Raw genomic sequence first — 23,804 nt, forward strand, 5'->3', positions numbered from 1 at the left:
GGAAATGAATTGCACTTCCTGCCATGATTTATTCAAGGATGTCGATTAAAGCATAATGGTAATTTCTGTTAGGTTTGCTTGTTCAAGCTCAGCGTACATTTTTCTGTTAATAATGATTCGAAAATCGGTAATAGACCTTACACATACTACGTTGTTTTCAAATAAAAACTACTTACAAAAACTATTTGCAGAATGGTTAATGTAATAAGAGCGTTGTAAATTTCTACAATAAAACATATGTAATAGTTAATATAAGCAGATTTGACTGATGAAAACGGCCCTCTAATGCGGAATTTCCACTAGGCATTGAAATGACGTAAAATTTGAGGCATTTAAAAAATGTCATGTGAAAATGAATTCAATGACGTATTTTTCTTAAGTAATGACAAGAATATTTTTTAATGCCCAAGTTTGACATTTAAATTTCTGCCATTTAATGCCTAGTGGAAATCCAGCATAAGTCTTTTATAGTCAAGTTGAACGTTTGAAAGAATAAAAATAAAATTTTAATAAGTCTTTAGATATGTCGCACGTTTAATAATACAACGAAGTGTTTCAATATTTCACGCAATCCAAATTTTATCAATTCATACAGTTGGTATACAAAAATACAGATGGAAAGTTTGGTTATTTGTTAAAGTGAACATATTCTACTTACCAAGCTTATAAATTGCATAATGAAATCTCCAAAAACGTAAATTTTGAGTTGCATCTCTATATTATTAAACGTGCGATGTATGTCTAGAGACGAGTCAGTTTCTGTTTCTTTTAACTAAAACTTGATTCTGGAGTGTCTATTATTGAAAAAGTTGTAACTCTGATTTCATATTAAAAGTTTCGTTAGTTATGAAAGCGTGCAGCCAAACGTGTATATATAACATTGCATTTTAAGTTTACAAAACTTACCGTTAAAGAATAACATATTTCCACTTAAGTATGTAGTTGCCTTCTCATGTTTTACAGCAACATCAGAGCACTCAAGTACTGCTCCAGTACTGCCTGCGCTAGGACTGCACCATTCTCTACAGCCAGCGAGTACGCCGTATCACCATTTTCATTCGATGCCGTCATATCCGGATCCTTAGCTAATAATTCATTGCACGTATGTGGATGATTTCCTGCTGCAGCATACATTAATGCTGTATTGCCTACAATATCCATGTGCGTCGAGCTAGCACCGTGCTCCAGCAACAAGCGTACAACCTCATTGTGACCACCACAAGCAGCAAGCAGTAGTGGAGTGACCATTTCGGGTGCCTCTGCATTCACGTTAGCACCAGCATCCACTAGCAAACGAACTGCAGCCAACTGACCATAATAAGCAGCCCAATGCAGAGCAGTGAAACCAGTTGCATCTTTAAAATCAATGATATTAGCGTTGCGCTCGAGTTCTAGGCGCACTTGATCATCGGTGATCTCACCTTGACCGGCACGCTCATGAAATGATAATGTGACTTCCACTGGACAAAAGGTTGCTTCAGTATTGCCGCGTTGCAAATTCGTAAGCACAGTGGCATGTGGGCGATACGGAAGAAAGGCACTTTTACGTTTGGGTGCACAACCGCTGCCCCCACCACCGCTTGCACTGCCACCGGCCTCAGCTGGTTGTAGACTGGCCGAAAAAGAATGCAGCGAAGTAGGTGTGGATATGGGTGTGGTCGTGGTTGAATTTGGCGATGGTGTGTCCGCATTTAGTTGCATATGCCATTTGGAGCTACAAAAAAGGGATTAGGTTAACTTTTTGTCGCGACAAAATATACATATGTATGTATATGTATACATATGTATATGTATGTATGTAGATATAGTACATAGATATTTTGTTTACAAAATATGTCATGGCATATGTACATATGTATGTGCATTCAAATGGTAGATTATCCCATGATACATTCAGTGCCGCACTAAATGATTGGCACAAGGAATATTTCACAATATACATATATGTACATATAAGCAAAATGCTGTACTTTAATTTTTTTCCACAAATTTTTTATAAAACTATAGTTTATACTACGACAAAAAAAAAATAAAACTCGGGAAAATTTAATACATTTTCATAAGCAACTTTTTAATCGCTTTTCTACAATTTTTCTATGTACGATTGTAGTTCAATTTTAGTATAACAAAATTCAAACTTAAAGTTGGTAAAAAATCGCGTTGATTTTAGGAAATTTTTTTCACGCAGTTTCCTTCCATATAAAGCGGGCAATTAAAAACTGCGTGAAAAAAATTGCCAGAGAGACTTTTTACCAACTTCAAACTTGCACTTTGTTATACTAAAATTGAATTGGCTATACAACTACTTACAGTAACTTACAGAAGTATTCGTAATTTACTGGCTAACCAGAATAGTAAGACTGTGGTATGTAGCAAGAGCTGTCAAATGTTAAAGTATTCTAGAAATGCTCTAATCTGCCCACAATATGCCTCTGTGGTTGTGGCGTATTATTGCTTATGTAGCTAGCGAAATAGCTTGTGGCTGTGGTTGTTGTTGTTGTAACAGCATACAAATTCCCCAAAGAGATTTTGGGGAGTGTTGCTGGAGTGGTGGCAGTCCTTGGCCATATATATATATCTATCTGGGTCGTTCCGGTTACGTAGACCCGACTGTCGTGGGAACGTTTGTGGCTGTGGTACTACAATCTGGTTAGCCAGTTAGGTTTTTCACAATATTCAAAATATTTTCCATCATAAATCTTTTTGTTAATTTTTTGTTTTTTTTTTTAATATAGCTCACTCATAGTTGTTTTGTGTCCTGAGCTTTGTATGGACGGAGATGTATATCCAAATGCAAAATATACCATGATAAGCCATATGATGACGACCACGGCAAACGTTTTAAGGACTACGATTTGAGGGCATGCACCTGGAATGTCCGCACCCTTAATGGGGAAGGTGCCTCTGCCCGGCTGGTTGATGTCCTCGTAAGGACAAAAGCTGACATCACCGCCATCCAAGAAATGCGTTGGACGGGGCAAGGCAAACAATGTCAGGGGCCTTGCGACGTCTACTACAGCTGCCATGTAAAGGAGCGAAAATCCGGAGTTGGATTTGTGGTGGGAGAGAGACTCCGTCGCCGAGTACTGTTGTTGTTGTTGTTGTTGTAGCGGCTACAACCCCGCCCAGATCGGTTGGTATCTCAGTCGTTGTCGTCAAGTTCCACTAACGGCAACCCTAGGAAGCGTGCAGCTTCTGTGGGATCTGTCCACAGGGACAGGGCCGTTAGGGTTGTCGGGTTTTCCGGGCATGCGAAGAGATGGTTCGAGTCATGTGGGGTCTCTCCGCATGCCCGACATTCGTTCGCCACATCCTCATTCAACCTACTCAAGTAGGAGTTTAACCTGCTGCAGTAGCCGGAGCGAAGTTGAGCGAGTGTAGTGCGTGTCTCCCGAGGCAGATGAAGCTCTGTCTCGTCTATGTCCGGGGGTGGTATGCCTAGAACGGCATTCACAGGTCTAGAGTCTACATAACTCGAGACTGAGTCCCTGTGAATGCCGTTCAGGGCCTGTCTGTACGCTGTCGGGTCCAGAGGATGCTTAATGAACCTCTGGACTTCGTCCGTCAGTTCATATAGATGCGTCCTGACGTGCCTAGGCGAGGGCTCCTCTGCAAGCAGCTGTGTTTGGGTGGCCACTTCTGTGGCTCCCGATCAGGAACTGCTTGCAGAGCATTATATTATGCTCCTTAACTGGGAGCATGTGCGCCTCGCCGAGTACTGTCGTTCACCCCGGTGGACGAGCGATAAGCCACAATCCGCATCAAAGCGAGATTCTTCAACATCTCGCTCATCTGCGCCCATGCCCCGACGGAAGAGAAGGATGAGGCATCCAAGGATCTCTTCTATGAGCGCTTGCAGCGCTCGTACGAGCGCTGCCCCCGTCAAGATATCAAAATCGTGCTTGGCGACTTCCAATGCCAGGGTGGGCAAGGAAGGGATCTTTGGAACCACCGTCGGAAAATTCAGCCTCCACGACGAAACGTCCGACAACGGATTGAGGCTGATCGACTTCGCCGGGGCCCGAAACATGGTAGTATGCAGTACTAGGTTCAAGCATAAAAAGATCCATCAAGCTACCTTGATGTCTCCGGATCGAAAATCGAGAAACCAAATCGATCATGTTGTGATAGACGGAAGGCACGCTTCCAGTGTTTTAGACGTACGCACAATCCGAGGCCCAAACATCGACTCGGACCACTATCTTGTTGCAGCCAAGATACGCACCCGCCTCTGTGCAGCAAAAAATGTGCGCTCAAATATGCAAGGAAATCTTAACGTCGGAAAGCTGCAATCACAACAGACAGCCAGCGCTTTCACTACTCGACTCTCACACCTGCTCTCAGAGAGCACTCTTCAACAAACCGACATATGCGAGCAGTGGAACCACGACAGTCGGGTCTACGTAACCGGAACGACCCAGATTTATATCTGGCCAAGGACTGTCACTCCAGCAACACTCCCCAAAAAGTCTTTGGGGAATTTGTATGCTGCTACAACAACAACAGCAGTGGAACCACATTTCCCGCTCATTAAGTACCGCCGCCGAAGAAGTAGTCGGATTTCAGCGAGCCCGAAAGAACAACTGGTACGATGAGGAGTGTCAGGAAGCTACAGAGAAAAAAGATGCCGCCTACAGGGCCACGCTGCGATCGGGCGCAACGCGCGCTATGTGGGACCGCTATAGGGATCTGAAGAGGGAAGCGAGACGTATTTGCCGCAACAAGAAGAGAGAGGCCGAAATACGTGAGTGCGAAGAGCTTGAAATGCTGGCCGACAGGAGGAATTCCCGAAAATTTTACCAGAGACTTAGGCGACTTACGGAAGGTTTCAAGACCGGGGAGCACTCCTGTAAGAACAATAATGGCGACCTAGTAACTGATGTCCAGAGCGTACTTAAATTATGGAGGGAACACTTTTCCGCCCTACTAAATGGTAGCAGCACGGAAAGTTGTGGAGAAGAAGAACCCAAGCCCGCAGTCGATGATGACGGAGTCGACGTTCCACCGCCTGACTATGACGAGGTACGTATAGCAATAACGCGGCTGAAAAACAACAAAACCGCTGGAGCTGACAGCCTGCCAGCTGAGCTATTCAAGTACGGCGGCGAGGAGTTGATAAGGTGCATGCATCAACTCTTGTGCAGAATATGGTCAGATAAACGCATGCCCGACGACTGGAATTTAAGCGTGCTCTGCCCAATCCACAAGAAAGGTGACCCCGCCATTCGCGCCAACTACCGCGAGATCAGCCTTGTAAGCATAGGTTACAAGGTCTTATCGAGCGTATTGTGTGAACGACTGAAGCCCACCGTCAATGAACTGATTGGGCCTTATCAGTGTGGCTTTAGACCTGGCAAATCCACCATAGACCAGGTATTCACAATACGCCAATTCTTGGAAAAGACCCGCGAGAGAAGGATCGACACTCACCACCTATTTGTCGACTTTAAAGCCGCTTTTGACAGCACTAAAAGGAGTTGCCTATACGTCGCTATGTCTGAATTTGGCATCCCCTCAAAACTCATGCGACTGTGTAAAATGACGTTGAGCATTACCACCAGCTCCGTCAGAATTGGAAAAGACCTCACCGAGCCGTTCGCCACAAAACGGGGTTTCAGACAGGGCGACTCCCTTTCATGTGACTTCTTTAATCTGATGTTGGAGAGGATAATAAGAGCTGCAGAACTGAACCGCTCAGGAACAATTTACTACAAGAGCGTGCAATTGCTGGCTTAGGCCGATGACATCGACATCATCGGTAACAAAAACCGCGAAGTCTGTTCTGCCTTTTCCAAGTTGGATAGGGAAGCAAAGCGAATGGGTCTGGTGGTAAACGAGGAAAAGACGAAGTATCTCCTGTCATCAAACAAACAGTCAGCACATTCGCACCTTGGCACCCACGTCACTGTTGACAGTTAGAATTTCGAGAAAGTAGAGAATTTGGTTTACTTGGGAACCAGAATTAACACCGATAATAATGTCAGCTTTGAAATCCAACGCAGAATCACTCTTGCCAACAACTGCTACTTTGGACTGAGTAGGCAATTCAGGAGTAAAGTCCTCTCTCGACGTACGAAAACCACGCTCTATAAGTCACTCATCATGCCCGTGCTGGTATATGGCGCAGAAGCATGGACAATGACAACATCCGATGAGGCGGCTCTTGGGGTGTTTGAGAGAAAGATTTTGCGGAAGATTTACGGTCCTTACGCGTTGGCGACGGCGAGTACCGCAGACGATGGAACGATGAGCTGTATGAGCTTTACAACGATATGGACATAGTGCAGCGAATTAAAATACAGCGGCTCCGCTGGCTTGGTCATGTCGTTCGAATGGACACCGACGCTCCAGATCTGAAAGTATTCAACTCGGAACCCGCTGGTGGTAGCAGAGGAAGAGGGAGGCCCCCACTGCGATGGAAAGCTCAGGTGGAGAAGGACTTGGCTTCACTTGGCGTTTCCAATTGGCGTCAGTTGGCACAGAGGAGAAACGACTAGCGTGCTTTGCTGAACTCGGCCAAAATCGATTAGGCGGTTACAGCGCCAAAAAAGAAGAAGAGAAGCCATATGACCATGTACCATGTTCTTTAAACGACGCGCGATCGACAAATTTGTTTATTCGGCCATAGGTTTGAAAACCTTACCAAGCGTTTCTGGTGTTGCGGCTTTCAGCATTAACAGTTATAAAAATTTTAGGTGAATGGACAGCTGATTGCCTGAAAAGCTTGGTGTCTTCGGATATAGGGGCTGAGTTCCAAGTTGCATTATTGCACAGCATCAGCCTCATTATATTTCTGTACTGTAACTGATGGAAAAGACCGTTCCCACGACAGTCGGGTCTACGTAACCGGAACGACGCAGATTTATATCTGGCCAAGGACTGTCACTGCAGCAACACTCCCCAAAAAGTCTTTGAGGAATTTGTATGCTGCTACAACAACAACCAATATGCGCAACCACGTTCAAATGCCGAATTGGAACTTAGTTTCGCATATTGGACATTTCCATCAATTACAGTTTAGGAATAAAGGAGGCTGATGCTTTGCATTAATGCAACTTGGAACTCAGTCATGTACACACTAGGGCATTATTTTCCATGTCGCGAAATCCCGGTATTACAGCTCCGGTATCCCGAGATTTTTACTAATTGACTTACAGAATGAAAGATATGTTGAAAATGAAAAAAAAAATATTAATTTGACATAAAACACAAGAAATACAGAACACCAAACTTTGGATTCAAAGTGAACTTGAGCCATTTGCAGTCGGAAGAGAATTCCAGGACCTGCCTCAATAACTGTACGAAAAATCTGGTAGCAATTCAAAACACATCAGCTTTTACAGTGTGGCAGAGATCTTCTTCATTTTACTTTGTTGGCCTTTTTTGGAAAAGCATTTCTGCAATTATGAGTAAATGTTTTTGACAATATAGATATTTTAGAATAAAAATATTTAAACATCAAATTACATACTCTTTTACTAGGGGCATTATGTTCGCCTAAGATCAATTGTGGTGACAATGAATCTGTGTGGTTTGAAAAAGGCGAACCTACTGTAAAATGCAAAAAGTTGTGATGAAGTCGAAATCCCGAAAAATATGCATTTCTGAACGCACCCATGCTTCGGGATTGAATGCCCTAGTACACACAAATGTACGTTTGTACCGTTCAGCACATGAAATAAGTTTGGTAATTTTTTGTTGTATTTGGTAACTTTTTCCGGTGATTTTGGTAACAAAATAAAAAAAAAAAAGTGTGGAGACACTGACCATGTCCCCTCTCCAACATTACCTCAGAACTCCACAGGCGAACAGCGATGGCCTACCAACTGTCATTTTGACGAGCAAAGTGATTGCAAGTTTTTGTGTGTGGGCACTTTGATGTCTTGAAATAAGCATTTGCCGCATGACGCCACCAGACAACATTCTCTCAATTTAGGTGTTTAAAAACATTTAAATCTTTAAAAAACTTGCTAAATAATTTCCTAAAACGTAATCATAAATTATCCAATACGGAACAGATTTTTGCAGATATTGCAGCACATAAGCTGAAATTAGTCGAGAACGCAGAACGTATACTTAAACGCAGTCTGTATACGCAGAATTTTGCCGATTACTGGAGCCCTCAGTGTTGCTTACTACACTGTTGCCACTCATCAATGCATTTTCATAAACTTACCCTTTCAACTACAATTTTTCGTGCTATAATAGATTTTAGCTAAATATAAACTACTTAGTTTTCAACAAAAACCTTATTCAATAGTAAATTTCAAATATTTTAAACATATTTTGAATAGGAACTTATATCTTTTTTACCATCTGTAAAACTGACGAAGTGGCAACCATCTAAAGAAGGAGAAATCAGCTGACACGGAAAAATCTAAATTCCGCAGATTTCTGCGCTACGGGCTACAACTGCAGAAAAATTCTGCGGTGCTGAGTTTTCATTTACATGGCGCTTTGGTAAGACAGATCGTGTCAGCTGACTCGGGTTTACGTACCGGTAGGTTTACGTTCTTGACTAATTTCAGCTTAAGAAATAGGCGGTCTCCATTGGAAATATATTTTGTGACATGGTTATCACGACATCAGTGTTTTCCTGTGGAGACAGGGCCTTAGCTTTGATCCAATAGCTCTGATCCAGTACTCCATGAACTTACAGGATTTTACACGAAGTTGCAGGAAAAATGTTCCCGTACTCCAAAATCCTGTAAATGAGAGCGACTTTTGGAGAGTTGTGTAGAGAATGAAGTTGCAAGATTTTACCCGAACTTTTTATTCTGGTAAAATCATAAAGTGCCAAGCAATCACTGGTTGACGTTTTTACAGGAAAATGTTTTTTTTGTTCCCGTACTTTTTGTTGTTACTCACTTTTTACTCTCACTTCAGAGTAATTTTGATGTTTGACGATTTTACAGGATTTTTCACGAAAAGTATTGGATCAGAGCTATTACTTTTCGTGAAAAATCCTGTAAAACTGTCAAACAGCAAAATTACTCTCTGAAGTGAGAGTAAAAAGTGAACAACAAAAAGTATTGGTACAAAAACTCAATTTTTCCTGTAAAACGTGAACCAGTGATTGCTTGACACTTTTCATGATTTTACTAGAAGAAAAAGTTCGGGTAAAATCTTGCAACTTCATTCTCTACACAACTCTCCAAAAGTCGCCATCAATTAAAAGGATTTTGGAGGATTTTGGAGTACGGGAACATTTTTCCTGCAACTTCGTGTAAAATCCTGTAAGTTCATGGAGTACTGGATCAGAGCTATTGTAACCAAAGGTGTACCAAATACAAACTTTAGTGTAGACTTATTTTAAACGCATTGGCGTTTCCTATAAGGCTTACATCTTTTTTTAATTATTGCACTTTGAAACTTTTTTCCTTTCCGGAAATGGTGGCAAAATTCCAATTTGAAAGCGCAAGCTTTCCAAATCTATGATTAAATCGTACGCCCTCTTTCTAGCGAATTCCCCATTTTCATTGCCACGAAATTACAGTAACATTTCCCCCAAGGCGAATTTAATTAGGTGGTGTATTATTTCTCCTACTTACCGGCTCTGCTCGTCATCCGAAAACGAGTTCGTTGCTGGCGAATTCGCAGTTGAAGACATGCTGCGTATATTCTTCGGTTCTCTGGTTCGATAGTTGGATATTTGCCACTTTTTTTATGATTTCGGCTTAAAACACAAATTCTAGACTGACTGAAAATGCGCCACCAATTCGACTACGCTAAACGGACCAATTAATTCGCCTGCTTCTCGGATAATTTCGAACTTCAATGTGAATGAACTAACTGCGCGCCATTTTAATTCCTTCGGTTCGTGCCCGAATATGCAATTTTAGTATGCAGAAAAATAATCTTATATTAATTTTCCAATTCGCTTCTAAAAAATCGTCTCGAATAGCTTTGTATATTTTTATGCATGAATATCTAGATATTAAAAGGCGCGACTTGCAAATACAGCATTGGCCTGCGGTAGAAGACACGATGCCGTGGGTGCGCACACTTCCGCCCAAGCCGGTGCTAAAACAACAACACAATCTGTACTTACACCTTTTATCAATAAAAATTTCATAAATATAAAACACTCAAGCTGTTGCAAATTCTTAAAATCTCTAATTATTATTTTCTTGGTTTACTCACCAGGTTTTCAATGAGAAGCGTGCAGTTTTCTTCGAAGTTGCTGCCAGAGAACTTGGACAAATTAAATTTTCTCTGCTGCCGCTGTCAAAAAATTTGACGGTCCCAAATTATTTGGTCCTAAACCGATTCCGTAGCGCATTTGGTCCCAAACCGATTCCGTAGTGTATTTGGTCATAAACCGTTTCCGTAGTGCATTTTCTCCTAAACCGATTGGAACGAAGAGAAAAGAAAGTTTAATCAGCTGTTTTATGGGAGCGATATTTCCAACTAGACAATCGCAGAAAAGAATTTGTGGACAAACTTTGGTCAGCTTTGGAGCCCTTCTAAAAAAAAAAATGTCTGTACCGGTACCATTTGTCGTGCGGACGCACTCACGTCAAGTATGTAGTCTCTATAAACGGGCGGTGCGCAATCTGGAAGCTTGGTATGATCGCAGGTATGTGGAGGCAGCTGGCAAGGCATTCCGAAACAAATCTATTATGTAATTTTGTATTTTCTAAACAAAATGATTTTTTCCAGAAACATATTCCGCTACAGAGCTGTACTGCTGCGTCAACGCTTCGAAAAGAATCGTGGTGTGACCGACATGGCTGAAGCAGCGCGTCTGCTCGCTGCCGGCGAAAAAGAGCTATTCGAGACGAAACACTTCCAACCAAGAAACTGTAAGTTTAGCGGGGTGAATAAGAATGAACAGCTAACACAGATATGTATATGACTTTTCCAGTTGCCAACAGTGTTGGTGGTTGCGCATTTGAGCGTGAGGTAATACCACCAGACTGGGTTATCGACTATTGGCATCCATTGGAGAAAGCACAATACCCAGAATACTTCGCCAAACGGGAACAACGCAAGAAGGAGTATGTTGCATGGTGGGAAAAACAGTACGGCAAACCAGACCCCAAAGACTTGGGACACCACTAAGGTTAAATCAAACGAGTTTAAGTGGTGTGCACAGTTAAACGAAAATAGTTTTACATCTGCCGTTCCAATCTCATAATGGTAAATAAAAAAAAAAATAAAGTGGAAATTTAAGTATTTTTACTGCAGTGCGTGCGTTTCCACCTATACTGGCCGATTCTGAACAGAAACTCCCTGCGAGTTTGCTCTTTTCCCTTTCCTCCTATCATGAATAAAAATTCCCTGAGGATTTTTAATATTAAATGGCGGAGTTGAGCTGTCCAAAAAAGTATCAAACAGCTTTTTCGAAGTTCGAATTTCCTCCTCCCAAATTTTCGGGGAAAATGCTACTCCCTGGGAGTTAGTTATTGGAGGATTTCTTTCTCGGGAGAAACAAATTCCCGGAGAACAAACTCCCCGGGAGTATTAAGAATTGGGCTGATAGTAGAGGTATATGTATGTACACCTACATATGTATGTAGTCGCTGCATCAAGAAACTTTGGTTGAATTACTACAAGTTTATTGTGTCGAAAATGTTGGGAGCAAGCATTTTCTAAAAGTCCCTGCATTGAATAACACAATTTTATATGCGTGCATGTGTGAATTTATTCTTTAGTACAAGTTATTTCCAAATATTTCATAAATGTGACTTGCGAATCTTACAAAATTTGCTTACATCCATACATTTAAAAAAGAATACCTTAACAACTAAGATGTAATAATGGCTAGGCGCAATGTCCGCACCATATTTAACAAACTTGCAGACAGGTTTATTGTTGCATTAATTCGCTTTTATGTTCCCAGATCTATTGGAGAAAGCATTTGTATAAAAAAATATTTTTTCAAGTTCGAGTTTGTTTTTTTTTTTGTTTTACTTGACCTCTGGTGTGAGTTGGAGTTTCGTAGAAATGTTCGCAAACATTTTTAAATGAAAACCAATTTTTTCTGAAATTTAGTACAGTTATTGAAAAACAAAATAAAAAATAAGCTTTAATAAATGAAATCAGCATATAATCCATAAGTTCCAGCGCATCTTAAACACAAATTGATTATTTGTGCTGCACTCTACGCCCCACCCATTTCACAACTCACAATCCAACTCTTCTTTTTTTATAACATAATTTAATTCATTTCGATGGGTTCCAATCGGGGACGCTTTTTACAACTGTTATTCACCGTGCCATTTCCCACATTTCCATCGCCGCTATTGTGATCACGTTTCCTTGGTAGTGTTTTCTTGTCCCATTGCTGTTTTAGATACCTCAGCAGCACGCATCGTTTATCCATCACAATATGTTGCTCCGATGGTACGTCTTCCGTGGGTAGATATACAGAGGGTCGTTTTTGTGATGTACGAAGACCTTGTTCCATATTAAATTGCGAAAAGTTTTGTACATCGTGACTGGGAAGGTCCTTCAGGAAGTCTGCAACCGACATCTTGCTTGCTGGCAAAAGGAAGCGAATCGTTGCTAGGCTGTGGGTCTTAGTGTAAATGCAGGCGTCAGGTATTGCTTGGATGAGGTGTCCTCGCAATAAATTACGTTTATCTCGTGCTTTTATACAACTGTTGTGTATTTGCTTCGCACCACGCAATTGTTATTGCTATCGTAGCAGCAATTCGCTACTTCACTGAACTCGTGTATATATTCTCAATGCTTATTCGAAATATTACTGAATGAACAAAAAAACAAAAGATTACAATTTTGCAAATTAACAAGCGATCTAAAATATTAGGTGCTTTTACGCTATCTCGAAAGATTTTAGTTTCGTCCTTCCAAACTCTGCAAATTTTTGGCTTGACTTCTGGTGGATTTTGCTTTATTGCTGTTTTCGTAATTCCAACATTTGACACATTGCTTAAAAGACAGGGTTGTTTCTAGAAAAACTCACAGTGGTGTAATATTTTGTATAAATTGACCCGTTTGGCAATTTTAATCGGTTTGTTATCGGAAAATATTTCGGACTTCGGTACGCGCTTCATACAAATTTTCCTTAATATCTTTAATAAAAAGTTCAATATGAATTATATTAAACCATGCGTGTCAACCAAGGCGCATCTAAATATGTAGAAATGCACCTTGATGTCAACTATAAATTTAATTGCCAATAGACTATTGAAATAAAAGATATGTCTCGTAAATGCAATTTGAAAGTTTTCCTCTTAGTTATTACTTTATTTTTTAAATATATCGCCTAATTAATTAACTAAGTTGTAGCAAATAAGTATAATAGATTTTTCGCAAACTGTATAATTTCCGTTCCACCCAGCTTGGAAGTGCCATACACACGGTCCACAAAAGTTATGGGCACCTCACCAATGCTGAAGCCATGCTGGCGTGCACGTACCAACATTTCCATTTGGAAGACATATCCTTTCGACACACAACTGGCAATACATTTCTCGAGAACATGCTTTTTGTATAATCGGAATGAACCCGTCAGATCAGAAGCATTTGGGCGTAACAAAATTTGCGACAGGAAATTCGCACCACGAGAAATGAGCTTGCGCTTAAAGTCCCAACCAAATACACCACCATCGCCGCTATATCGTGTACCTGAGACTATATCGTAATCTTCTTTTGTCTGAAGCTCAATGAACTTGGGTATAAATTTGGGCTATCAAATAAAGAAAACAAATTGGATATGCACATGCATATTTTGAATATGGCATCGCTTTTGTAGATATTAAAGCACTTACATGATGACTCAAATCAGCATCCATTATAATAATAAAATCTCCAGTCGCATGCTTGATGCCGTGTATGTACGCTGTACCAAGACCCAATTTCGATGCACGCGGCCGGAGCACTATTGTCTCTTCACCATAGATTTTCTGTAGATCTTTAGCAACATCCAAGGTTCCGTCAGGACTGCCGTCGTCTATTACAATTACCTCATATTTGTAGCCACTAAAAAGTTTAGGAAGACGTTTGTTTAGAATTAACATTGCATACTAATTGCAGTACTGATTTGATATCTACCTTTCACTAAGGTATTTAACAATAAGCCATACTATAATCGGTAAGTTTTCTTTCTCATTGTATGTGGGCAGCAAAATGCTATATTTATGCACACTTGTAGGCATTTTGCCGCACAATTTTGTATTTAATTTAATTTAAACCTTTTGCCACTTTTGCACACCAGCTGACGTGTTATCAAAATAAAATTAGAAGTGTTGCCAGTGCGTTATATTTGTATTATAACTGGGGGATTGCAAAGATTTGGTCCCTAACCGATTCCGGTAGTTCATTTAGTCCCAAAACAGCAGTTTCGTTGCCAGTGTGATCAAAAAATCGTAAAATCATCGTAAAAACGTAAACGCAAGTTTCGACTGTTACTCAACAAGAAAATTAAAGAAAACATATCTAGAGATCTTCTCATGTTTAAATGTAGCCAAATTTTTCTGTTTTAGTCCTATGCAAATTTGTTTAATAAAAATAATTAATAAGTGTGCAACAACGTTTTGATACCACTGTTGGATTTATAAATATGCTGCTTCGTGCAGTTTTTGGCTCAACCTCCATTTACAACAGCGTTTTTTTTATTTCCCGGGTCAAAAGGATAATGAACAAATTATGCGTCCTAAATTTTATAGTGAAAACTCGATATAAAACTCAATAAAATAAAATTTTTGATATTCCCCTGAAAAAAACCTCTCTGTTGCGAAATTTTCCAATCGAAAATGCTCCGTTAATATAGCGTAGAAATTCTGAAAAGAACTTTTGGAACTTATTGACGTTTAAAAGTCGCGTTAGCAAAAGCCTCTACATATGTAAGACTCAAAAGTGTCCACATAGCGAATTCTAATAACGAAGTCTCGTCTCAAAAAAGAATTCTGAATATTTTGAAACATTTTTGAAATGTTATGTTATTAATATATATATGTATGTATAAATCACATCACTAACAAAAAAGTTTACCCTATTTACAAATTACTTAGAAAACTCCTATAAACGTTAGAATAGTACAAAAGATACGCACGTACACAAAAATGTACAGTGGAGTACGACATAATTTTCACATTGCTGTCCATAGAATGTTCATAGAATCTTTACCCAAGACACCAGATAAAGCTACCAGTAAAATTGGGGTATTTACCCAGTCTGTTCTGGTATTCTCCAGGTAATGGAAAAAATTATTATTTTTCCGTTTTTTTTCAGTTACTTTCTATATCCAATACCATGGCGTAATAAAATAGCTTTCTCTCTTTATTTTCTGACATTCGGCTGACTGTAAAATCTTCAAATAAGACAGTGTCAAAAACTTCCGTCCCGCTCTAATTACTTCACCTGGTATAATTCCACCATTATCCCATCGAAAAATAAATAAACGCCTAACCAAGGTACATTGAACAGGTAGTATCAGTAGAGCAGCTGATTTGATTTATTTTCAAATTATTTGGTCTCGAAAATGTCAAATATTTTTAATTTTTTCTCACAAAAATTCTGAATTGTTAAAATCCATTTGCATGTGAAACCTTTTTCCATACAAAACAAGCGATTGAATAGCAGCTTTTGGAACGTTCGCCCAACTCAGCAGCACAACCGCTGATTACTGGCCCTTGTAAAGGATGGATCAATGCTTCGAGAAGCCAACAAATTTACTAGGAAAGAAAGTTGCATCAATTTTTATTTTTTCCAATTTCAATTTTTTATTTTTTATAATTTTTTGTATTTCACATGGCACGCTTTGATTTAGAAGAAAAAATTCAGAACAGTTTTTGACACTTTCGATACCAGAAGCAACAACAAAATACACGCAAATGTTGTTTTTGCTTTACTGATACTACCTGTTTAATGTGCCTTGCGCCCAACCCACACGTGCTTTCATGTTGTATAAAAAAACACCGCCAAATGAAAACAAACAACAGCTGCTTTTGACAACACCCACAAAGCGCATGCGTAATTTTTTTCGTTGTTACACAAATGTCAGACATGAAACAATTTTATCCTAGTTTTGGCATTTTGTAACACAAATGAGGGTGGAATTCGGTAGTTGCCTTGCAAACGGATACGTACTGATACATTCAGGACAGTTAAAAAGTTAGTCAAGGAAAATATACATAAGTGTTCTCACGGGGAAATCGCAGCTGCTGGTAAAAAAAAAAATTATAAAAAAAAAAAAAAATGTATAGTATATTTAAGCGACTATGTGATTAAAAAATAGTGAAAATAAAAACCAGTGCATTCAAAGAAGTACAGAAAAGTTAAAGAGCTGCGTTTAAAGCAAAAAATTTAATTTAACTAGTGGCTAAAGTGAAAGAATTTGTAGAAATCAAACTGCACTTAAGATAGAATGGCTAAAAAAATATCCTTCAATGTCGTTTTCGCCTCCGGTAAGTGCCCTTAACTATGTGTAATTAGTTTAAGTACTCAACTTATTTCGTAATAAGCCAACAGTTACTCGCTAAACGGACAATAAGTCCAACATTTAGGGAAAAATTCCATTAGTTGAACTTCCCGATGCGTAATCGTCTATTCAAGAGAAAGGCAGTGTCATTTAACTGGAGAAATCGATAAATCACGCCATCCTGTTCCGACTACTTTTAATTGAGGCGAGCCATGATCTGAAAGACTTAAGATGTTGGTGCGTTGCATTTAAAAGTTGTCTTATGCAATTACATATGTACTTTGAAATAACAAGCTCTTGGAGTAAACTAAATATGCACATTTGTACACAAAAAATAACGTACATATGTACATATGTACATGCATACGTAAGGAAAGTAAGGCAAATACATATGTGCTACATAAATATTACAACGAATAGAATCCTTCCAAGAACTCCATTCTTGATTTATTGCTATTTTGTATGCCACACATTAACACTTCCCCACATGCAGTTATCCGGGCGAGGCTTTTACACACGAAAGTTTGTTGTGTTGTTGTTAGGAATGTGCGCTGTCAAAGCTATTTATTTTCATGTTATAAACGGACAAACGTGCATGTTTTACACCTGGGCATGAACAGCCCCTCATGAGTAGGAATAAGCCCCGACAACTCGCTTTGTAAATAATTAATTTGCTGAAATACTAAAAACAAATGTACACACAACTAATATAAAGTGTTTATATACGTAATACTGGCACTCTATTTTACCCCATTTTGATTATATGTAGTAAGTATGTAAGTGCACGTGTGGTTTAGAGAATTTTTTTTACATACACTCCGTGTCATAATTATAAGCGCGGCACATATTGAATTTTTTTCAAAATTTTTTTTTTTTGTTATTTAATTATAGTTGTATTATACAAAAATACAGTTTTTTTTTTTATAACAAAAATCTTATAAATTCAATTTAAAACTTTGTGCAATACATATGTGCATATTTAAAAAAAATTAACAAACTTTGGAAAAATTTCGGGCTTCTTTTAGTAGATTTCTTAGAACGATTTTGAGCATGCACTTTTGTAGCCCATTTTTGTATGATAAGTTTTAGTACAATGAGGTGCAAGTTTGAAGTAGTTAGGTTTTACCGTTGATTTACGGTAATTGTTTATTTTTATTTTTTTTTTAGGTACTTTGCATGGCAAACAACACTGTCAGCAAAAAAAAATCCAAAAAGCATCTACTTCAAACTTGCACTTTATTGTGCTAGAATCATCCTAAGAAGTCTTACTAAAGGTCTTGTAATTTTTATAAAATTTAATTTTTTTTAATATCTCGCAAAGTTTTAAACTTTGATTTACACGATTTTTTTCAAGAATAATCTATTTTTTTATAAAACAATAACTAAAATGAAATTACAAACTGTAACAAGGAAATACATTTTTACAACTTGCCAATATGTGATGTGTCTATAATTATGAAACGGGGTGTACACAAAAAAAAAAAAACAATCTGATAATTTACAATACAATACAATATATGCGTAATGCCTTAAGAAATTAGCATCAGTGGCGGATTTACCGTAAAGGCAACATAAGCAGGTGCTTAGGGCGGCAAAATTTAGGGGCGGAAAAATTTGAGTTGAAAAAAATTATTTTTTCTTTCAAGTTAGCTGCACTGAAAGTAGAATTTGTGTTGGTACATTTTAAGACATTAATTTGGGATTCAACTACGCAATCAGTAAATTGGACAACACTTTTAGTTATTTTTGATATTATTTAAATGATAATATTTAAAAATGCTAATTTAGTATTTTTGAGATTATAACTTATCAAGCGAAAAAACTTTGTTGATGACGGCTTTTTTTAAAAGTTGAAAGCCTTTACTCAAGGCAAATACCACTTTTGTTTATCTTAAATTGTAGTAAAAATATAGTAAATAACATAAATTTGAAAATTACTATTTACTGCTAATCGTTCCAAAACTGGTACTTTTACCTTAAAAATATTTTTCTTATCGGAAAAACGGCGGCAAATTCTGAGTTGCCTAGTGGTGACAAATATTCAAATCCGCCACTGATTAGCATGCATTCCCCAATAAACTCTTTCATTTTTCAAAATAATTATCTTCAAAGGTATTCGAAAATTAATTTAGATTATTGCGGTCGTTGGTTAGTAACACATACATACATATGTATGCACATGGCTAACTAAGTGTACCTAAAAGATGAAATCGAGCCGAGCAGTACGTTCACGACTTTTATAATCCGAAGTATGCATTTTTACGTGACGAGTTATTCGTTCACCACTGTTATGATTTGAGCCCAGGCCTTGCGGAATGGTAGCGCGCACTGCTAACCACTACAACACGGCCGAAATCCAATGTGTGCTGCTTCGCGAAGCCTCAATCTTTGCGGTTGTAAATGACTTTAGAGAGGAACTGGAAAAAGTCGGCTGTCGGGGTGATCGCCTATGTAGATGATGTTGAACTTTTGGGTTAAGGAACGATTTCTAGACACCCTTTTTGGTCTGGATCAAGGTTACCTGAACCAGGTAGCTAGACGGGCGGTCAACGGCGGCTTCGCAGTAAATGTCAGCAAGATGAAACTGGTATTGTTTACCAAGAAGTACAAGATACCCGTTGTAGCCCTTCCCTCGAGTGGGGTGTACGTCTATGGCTCTCAGACAGGATCAAGCAGTTAAGCTGTCGTGGAAGACTAACATTGAGGAAAGGGTAAGTAAGAAAGACGTCGGTTGCCTTGGGAGCTATCGGCAAAAGGTAAGGTCTCTTTCTCAAAGTAATTCATTAGCTCTATGAAAGCAGAATTAAGCCTATCTTGTTTCACAGAGCCCTTGTCTGATGGAACCCATCAGAGAAGGCTACACTTGTAAAACAACTGGAGCATTTACAGTGGATCGCCCTAATCGGAATTCGTTGAGCATTAGGAGCCACAAAGGGCGCTTAACGTCGTGTTGAACACGGCGCCAGCACATATTGTAGACAGAATTGTCGCAGCACAAACTGCTATTATGCTCAGGAAAACCGGATAGTAACACTCTGGAGTTCTGGAGGACTTTGGCTTCGCCCTGTACACATAGATTAAGCGTCTCCGAAATGGCTCCCAGAAGCTCCTTTTCTAACTATATTCCCCCAAGAGAGGACTGGGGAGTAGGGTTGCCAGACGTCCTGCTTTTGGAAGTAAACGTACTCCTTTTTATTGCAATGTACTCCCTTGTACTCCCAAAAAAAAATATCTGGAAATGTACTCCTTTATTAGCTTTGTACTTCTTTTGTACTCCTTTTTCCAGCTAGTAATATTTTATCATATACAGGGTGTAAAATAATATCTGTTGCACAGTTTTTTTTTTTTAAATACAAAGGGCCTTTATAGATTTTGCGAAAAAGTAGTTTATTGTTAATTATCCAGAGATTTTACTTCAATTTTATTAATTTGTTTTTAAATTTTAACTTTCATTTGGGTTTACCGGCGGTAAACACTTTGGGAGAAAAGCGCAAGTCTTCGTCGATTACTTTATTACATATCTTCTGTAAACATAGGCTAATTTCCCACATTTGGGTCCTTTATACTCCGTCTTTTCTTCAACATAAGGCCTCATACTCAGCAATCGAAAAGACTCGAAACTGGTGACTAGGAGGGCATTCATTCGACTAACCCTATACGGTTTTTTTTTTTTTATACAAAATCTAAGAAAAAATACACCAGAAAAAAAAGTTCGTGCCGCATGTACTTATCTCCCAAAGCTGGCAAATGCAAATCAGGATTAAAATTTTAAAACCAATTAATAAAATAAAAGTAAAGTATTTACAAAGTGAACAAAAAAAAACACAAAATCTATAAAGAACCCTTTTATTTTTCAAAAAACCTGCGCGACAGTTATTATTTTGCGCGCTGTACTTTGCCATTCATATTGTGGCAAACACTACTTAGGGCCATTTTCACCATCTCTGGTTAACACTAAGCCCCAGTTAAACATTGTTACCGACCCAATGTTAAGTGAATGGAGTCAGTACCATCGGTAACGATGTTTAACTGGGGATTAGTGTTAACCAGAGATGGTGAAAACGGCCCTTAGTAAGTAAAGTTAAGTGTGATAGTGAAAAGGTGTAAGCATAGCCTTAGGGGCATGGCGCTCGGGTATAAAAATCAGAAAAATATTAAATTAATTATAAGGCTTAAATTAAGAAGGAAGAGTCTGGAATTCTTTTGTAGTTTTTAGTTTTTTAGTTGGGGACACTTTCCTATAAGAGCGGTCATTGAGAACCGAATTCTACGCAAAAATACTGTGGACGCAAGTGAAAATTGTGACTTTTGGCAATTTTTCTAAGGGGTCCCGTAGGGGCCCTAGGTGGTCGGGAGTAACATTTTTGTCAATGGCGGTTCCTGCCCTCTCCAAAAAGGTCGGAGAAGGTGCCACGTCCACTCCCCCTTCGATCACCATCTCTTTAACAACGGTCCCTATTGGAAAGCCAACCCATATAGTTATTTATTTTTCCCATTTATTGTTGCTTTGAAAAAGATTTCTAAGATATCTTTGTTTGTTTGTAGCTAATTAATGGTAATTTGTAACAACAAATTGCACAAAAAATTGACAAAAAAAAATTTTACTCCTTTTTTATGTTATATACTGCTTTTTTTCTATCGAAAATATAAATGTACTCCTTTCTCCGTTTCAAAATCTGGCAACCCTACTGGGGAGGGCGAGCTTACTCGAAGAAGGGAGCGGTAAACGTCTTCATGGACGGATCAAAACTTGGGGACAGGGTTGGTATAGGTGTCTTCTGTCGGAAACTCTTCACCAAAACTATGTTCAGGCCTCCGGACTTCTGCAGTGTCTTTCAGGTGGAAATAGCTGCCTTCAAGGAAGCGGTAGACCCACTGCTGAGGGGTGCGATGGTGCGCTCGAAATCGGTAAAGGAATGTCTGATCTCTCTATCAATAGCGTCGGACTACTTCTTAATAAGGCTAGTTTAGGTGCCGGGTTACAGTGACAATGCGGGAAACTGCGTCGCTGATGACCTGGCGTTGGAAAGGCACTATTAAAATTTTATCCGTAACTAGGGACGCCTCTGTCTTCTTGTGGTACACTCTTGGATAGCTGGGCCTAATGTTAACACAATTGGTATTCACGCGGTATGACTAGGAATTTCAACCGATCCTCTTGTGTCAGCTGTCAAGAGAAAGATGAGGTGAAATCGTCTTCAAACTTTTTTTTAGACTGTTCAACCTTCGCAAAGCTAAGATGGAAGCATTTTGCTTGCACTTCTTAACTCAGGGTTCGAAATTAGCCTCTTTCGTAATTTGGTAATCGGCTCGCGGCATTTCGCTAACTAAATTAAGGGTCTCCGTCCATTTTTTTCGTAGTACTTATGAACCGCAAAGGACAATCTCTTAATTGTCCACGTGCGTACCTTGACTGGGGCAACCACTTTAACCTAATTCAACCTAAACTGTACTTCTTTGAGCTATGAAATAGTTGGTCATATTATGTATGTATACCCCCCCAAGTCGTAGTCCCTGCAGTAGTGGTCATAAAATCCAGTTGTATTGGAAAACTAGCGTATGATCAGAATACAATGCTTTGATTTGCAGCAAATAATTGTAATATAGCAGTTTTTCCACTGTTAAATATACATACATATATTTATTTTTTAATCTATTTAAATATCCTCATACATTTGTATGTACTTACATACCCTGTAGTAAAATATTATCAAACTACCAACTTGTACTCAGCTTTTTCAGGATTTCAATAAATACCTCACTTTTAAATAGCTATGAAAAAACTAACTTTAAGTGAGTTGTAAACTCATACAGGAGTCATGCAGAATAGACCTCTTTATGACCAAAAGTAGTCAGTTACAAGTTAGTTGACACCTAATGCAGGGGTATCCGGGCCAGACTATTTTGCAGGTCATCAGCATAGAAATGAAGTAAGTTATGGTCGAATAAAATAAAGGTTAAAATTAGAAACTAGCCCCATTTCCTGCAGGGTATTAATCAATAAAATGAAAGAGAATAGTCTACCACGCATTACTATAATACACATCCCTACCTATGGGTATGTTAGTACAATGCCATGTTTTTTTTTCGATATTCACTTTGTTTTTCCTTCCATCAACTGACTACCCTTTGCATCTCATGGCCAACTTTATATGCCAACTGGTGTAAGTTGAACTGAGGTGTGAGCACTGTTGGCCATTGACAAGCTCGCCTGCTGTGCAATGTCTGCGCTGCTTGCCCATTTGTGTTCGATTGAGCGCGCGACCAAAACAAAGCAATGCGATTAATGTTGAGCATTGAACATTCTGTGTGTATGCGAGTAAGTAATTGTATGTACAGTACTTACATATATTCATAAACCCATGAGTATTATTTTTACTTGGTATGACCCTTATAAATACAAGCAACTAAGTTTAGTTAACATAATAAAGTATTTTAATAAAACAAAAAAACTTGAATCTTTAAGTAGGCTATGCAGAAGTATCCACTCCTTTACTTTTTGAAGTGAAACTTCTTAATCGAGTTCGGAGATGGTTGCGTTAAATATTTAACACCACGTCATAAAATCTGTATCGTTCGTTCGATTTTTAAAAATGAGGTGTCACATGAAAGGCCTTGTCCTTCGGGTGTACACCATAGCCTTAGTTCCATGAAAGGAGTTGCCACATCTTAGAAAATCGAATTCAAAATTTCTCTGCCGCAGAGGGTTGCGTTAAATATTTATCAAACATCAAGTCATAAAATCTGTATCGTTCGTACGATTTTCAAAAATGAGGTATCAAATGAAAGGGCTTGACCTGCAGATGTGCAGTATGGTTTTAGTCTTTTAAAGGGTTGCCATATATACGAAAATCAAATTCAAATTATTTATTAAGTTAAACGAATTATACCAATATGGGTATGAAAAGAAATGGTTTTGAATAAGTTGTATTTTCTAGCTAAATGTAGGAGGGTTGCCACCTGTTTCAAAAGTAAAATTTAGTTAAATTATACAAAAGTCTTACGCTTAAAATACTATACAGTACAGAAAGAGCTTACAGAAACACAATTAAAATATTTTTGAGGTGCCTGAAGAGGGTGGCCACCTGTTTAAAAAGTTAAACTCAAATTATTGAAGCAAATGTTATTATTATAGCTCCGTTATGTTTGCGATAAATATTTAACGCCACGGTACAGGTAGCATATGACGGGTATAGAAAACGAATAGCTGCGTTAAACGCCAATTGGGCGGGAAAAGACTAATTAATGCAAAGACAAGAATATAATCAAAAACAAATATAAAGATAAGATGAAGATGAAGATGAAGATGAAGATGAAGATGAAGATGACGATGAAGATGACGATGAAGATGAAGATGAAGATGAAGATGAAGATGAATATGAAGATGGAGATGAAGATGAAGATGAAGATGAAG

General features: G+C 38.7%; 5 protein-coding genes across 8 annotated transcripts in view; 2 read left to right on the forward strand and 3 right to left on the reverse strand.

Moving 5' to 3' along the window:
* LOC118735786 (DNA-binding protein RFXANK-like) overlaps positions 1-10,249 on the reverse strand; it is a 54,571-nt gene extending 44,322 nt beyond the window's left edge. For 2 of the 3 annotated variants that reach the window (XM_036465747.1, XM_036465748.1), the window contains exons 1-3: positions 10,144-10,249; positions 9,552-10,023; positions 907-1,714 (exon numbers count right to left, since the gene is read on the reverse strand). In XM_036465747.1, the coding sequence (XP_036321640.1) occupies positions 958-1,714; positions 9,552-9,610 (816 nt within the window). In that variant the 5' untranslated portion in view covers positions 9,611-10,023; positions 10,144-10,249 and the 3' untranslated portion in view covers positions 907-957. Of the gene's footprint in view, positions 1-906; positions 1,715-9,551; positions 10,054-10,143 lie in introns of all 3 variants that reach the window. The other variant, XM_036465746.1, reaches the window with a different exon arrangement.
* A 22-nt stretch (positions 10,250-10,271) lies between these two features.
* LOC118735790 (NADH dehydrogenase [ubiquinone] 1 beta subcomplex subunit 9) lies at positions 10,272-11,170 on the forward strand. The gene is made up of 3 exons (XM_036465756.1): positions 10,272-10,579; positions 10,663-10,805; positions 10,868-11,170. Exons 1-3 carry the CDS (start codon positions 10,392-10,394, stop codon positions 11,062-11,064), a joined length of 528 nt encoding a protein of 175 aa, XP_036321649.1. The 5' UTR covers positions 10,272-10,391; the 3' UTR covers positions 11,065-11,170.
* A 452-nt stretch (positions 11,171-11,622) lies between these two features.
* LOC118735795 (DET1- and DDB1-associated protein 1) lies at positions 11,623-12,894 on the reverse strand. The gene is made up of 2 exons (XM_036465759.1): positions 12,786-12,894; positions 11,623-12,712 (listed from the first exon to the last, which is right to left on the reverse strand). The coding sequence occupies exon 2, from the start codon at positions 12,476-12,478 to the stop codon at positions 12,164-12,166; it is 315 nt and encodes a 104-aa protein (XP_036321652.1). The 5' UTR covers positions 12,479-12,712; positions 12,786-12,894; the 3' UTR covers positions 11,623-12,163.
* Positions 12,895-13,177: 283 nt separating this feature from the next.
* Positions 13,178-14,226, reverse strand: LOC118735793 (probable dolichol-phosphate mannosyltransferase). Its single transcript, XM_036465758.1, has 3 exons — positions 14,023-14,226; positions 13,740-13,950; positions 13,178-13,657 (listed from the first exon to the last, which is right to left on the reverse strand). The coding sequence occupies exons 1-3, from the start codon at positions 14,124-14,126 to the stop codon at positions 13,247-13,249; spliced, it is 726 nt and encodes a 241-aa protein (XP_036321651.1). The 5' UTR covers positions 14,127-14,226; the 3' UTR covers positions 13,178-13,246.
* A 1,637-nt stretch (positions 14,227-15,863) lies between these two features.
* Positions 15,864-23,804, forward strand: part of LOC118735796 (centrosomal protein of 104 kDa) — a 44,139-nt gene continuing 36,198 nt past the window's right edge. The window contains exon 1 of one of the 2 annotated variants that reach the window (XM_036465761.1): positions 15,864-16,376. In XM_036465761.1, the coding sequence (XP_036321654.1) occupies positions 16,337-16,376 (40 nt within the window). In that variant the 5' untranslated portion in view covers positions 15,864-16,336. The remainder of the gene's footprint in view (positions 16,377-23,804) is intronic. The other variant, XM_036465760.1, reaches the window with a different exon arrangement.

Source organism: Rhagoletis pomonella, unplaced genomic scaffold (genome assembly GCF_013731165.1).
Source record: "Rhagoletis pomonella isolate Grant_MI unplaced genomic scaffold, Rhpom_1.0 Rhpom_scaffold_00003, whole genome shotgun sequence".
NCBI lineage: Eukaryota > Metazoa > Arthropoda > Insecta > Diptera > Tephritidae > Rhagoletis > Rhagoletis pomonella.

Excerpts from the sequence above, each read along its gene's own strand:
- LOC118735790 (XM_036465756.1), top strand. The coding sequence starts at position 10,392 with ATGGGAGCGATATTTCCAACTAGACAATCGCAGAAAAGAATTTGTGGA. Across the intron at positions 10,580-10,662 it reads GAAGCTTGGTATGATCGCAG|AAACATATTCCGCTACAGAG; the intron begins GTATGTGGAGGC and ends GATTTTTTCCAG. Across the intron at positions 10,806-10,867 it reads ACACTTCCAACCAAGAAACT|TTGCCAACAGTGTTGGTGGT; the intron begins GTAAGTTTAGCG and ends TGACTTTTCCAG.
- LOC118735795 (XM_036465759.1), bottom strand. The coding sequence starts at position 12,478 with ATGTCGGTTGCAGACTTCCTGAAGGACCTTCCCAGTCACGATGTACAA.
- LOC118735793 (XM_036465758.1), bottom strand. The coding sequence starts at position 14,126 with ATGCCTACAAGTGTGCATAAATATAGCATTTTGCTGCCCACATACAAT. Across the intron at positions 13,951-14,022 it reads GTTAAATACCTTAGTGAAAG|TGGCTACAAATATGAGGTAA; the intron begins GTAGATATCAAA and ends TAAACTTTTTAG. Across the intron at positions 13,658-13,739 it reads ATGCTGATTTGAGTCATCAT|CCCAAATTTATACCCAAGTT; the intron begins GTAAGTGCTTTA and ends TTTATTTGATAG.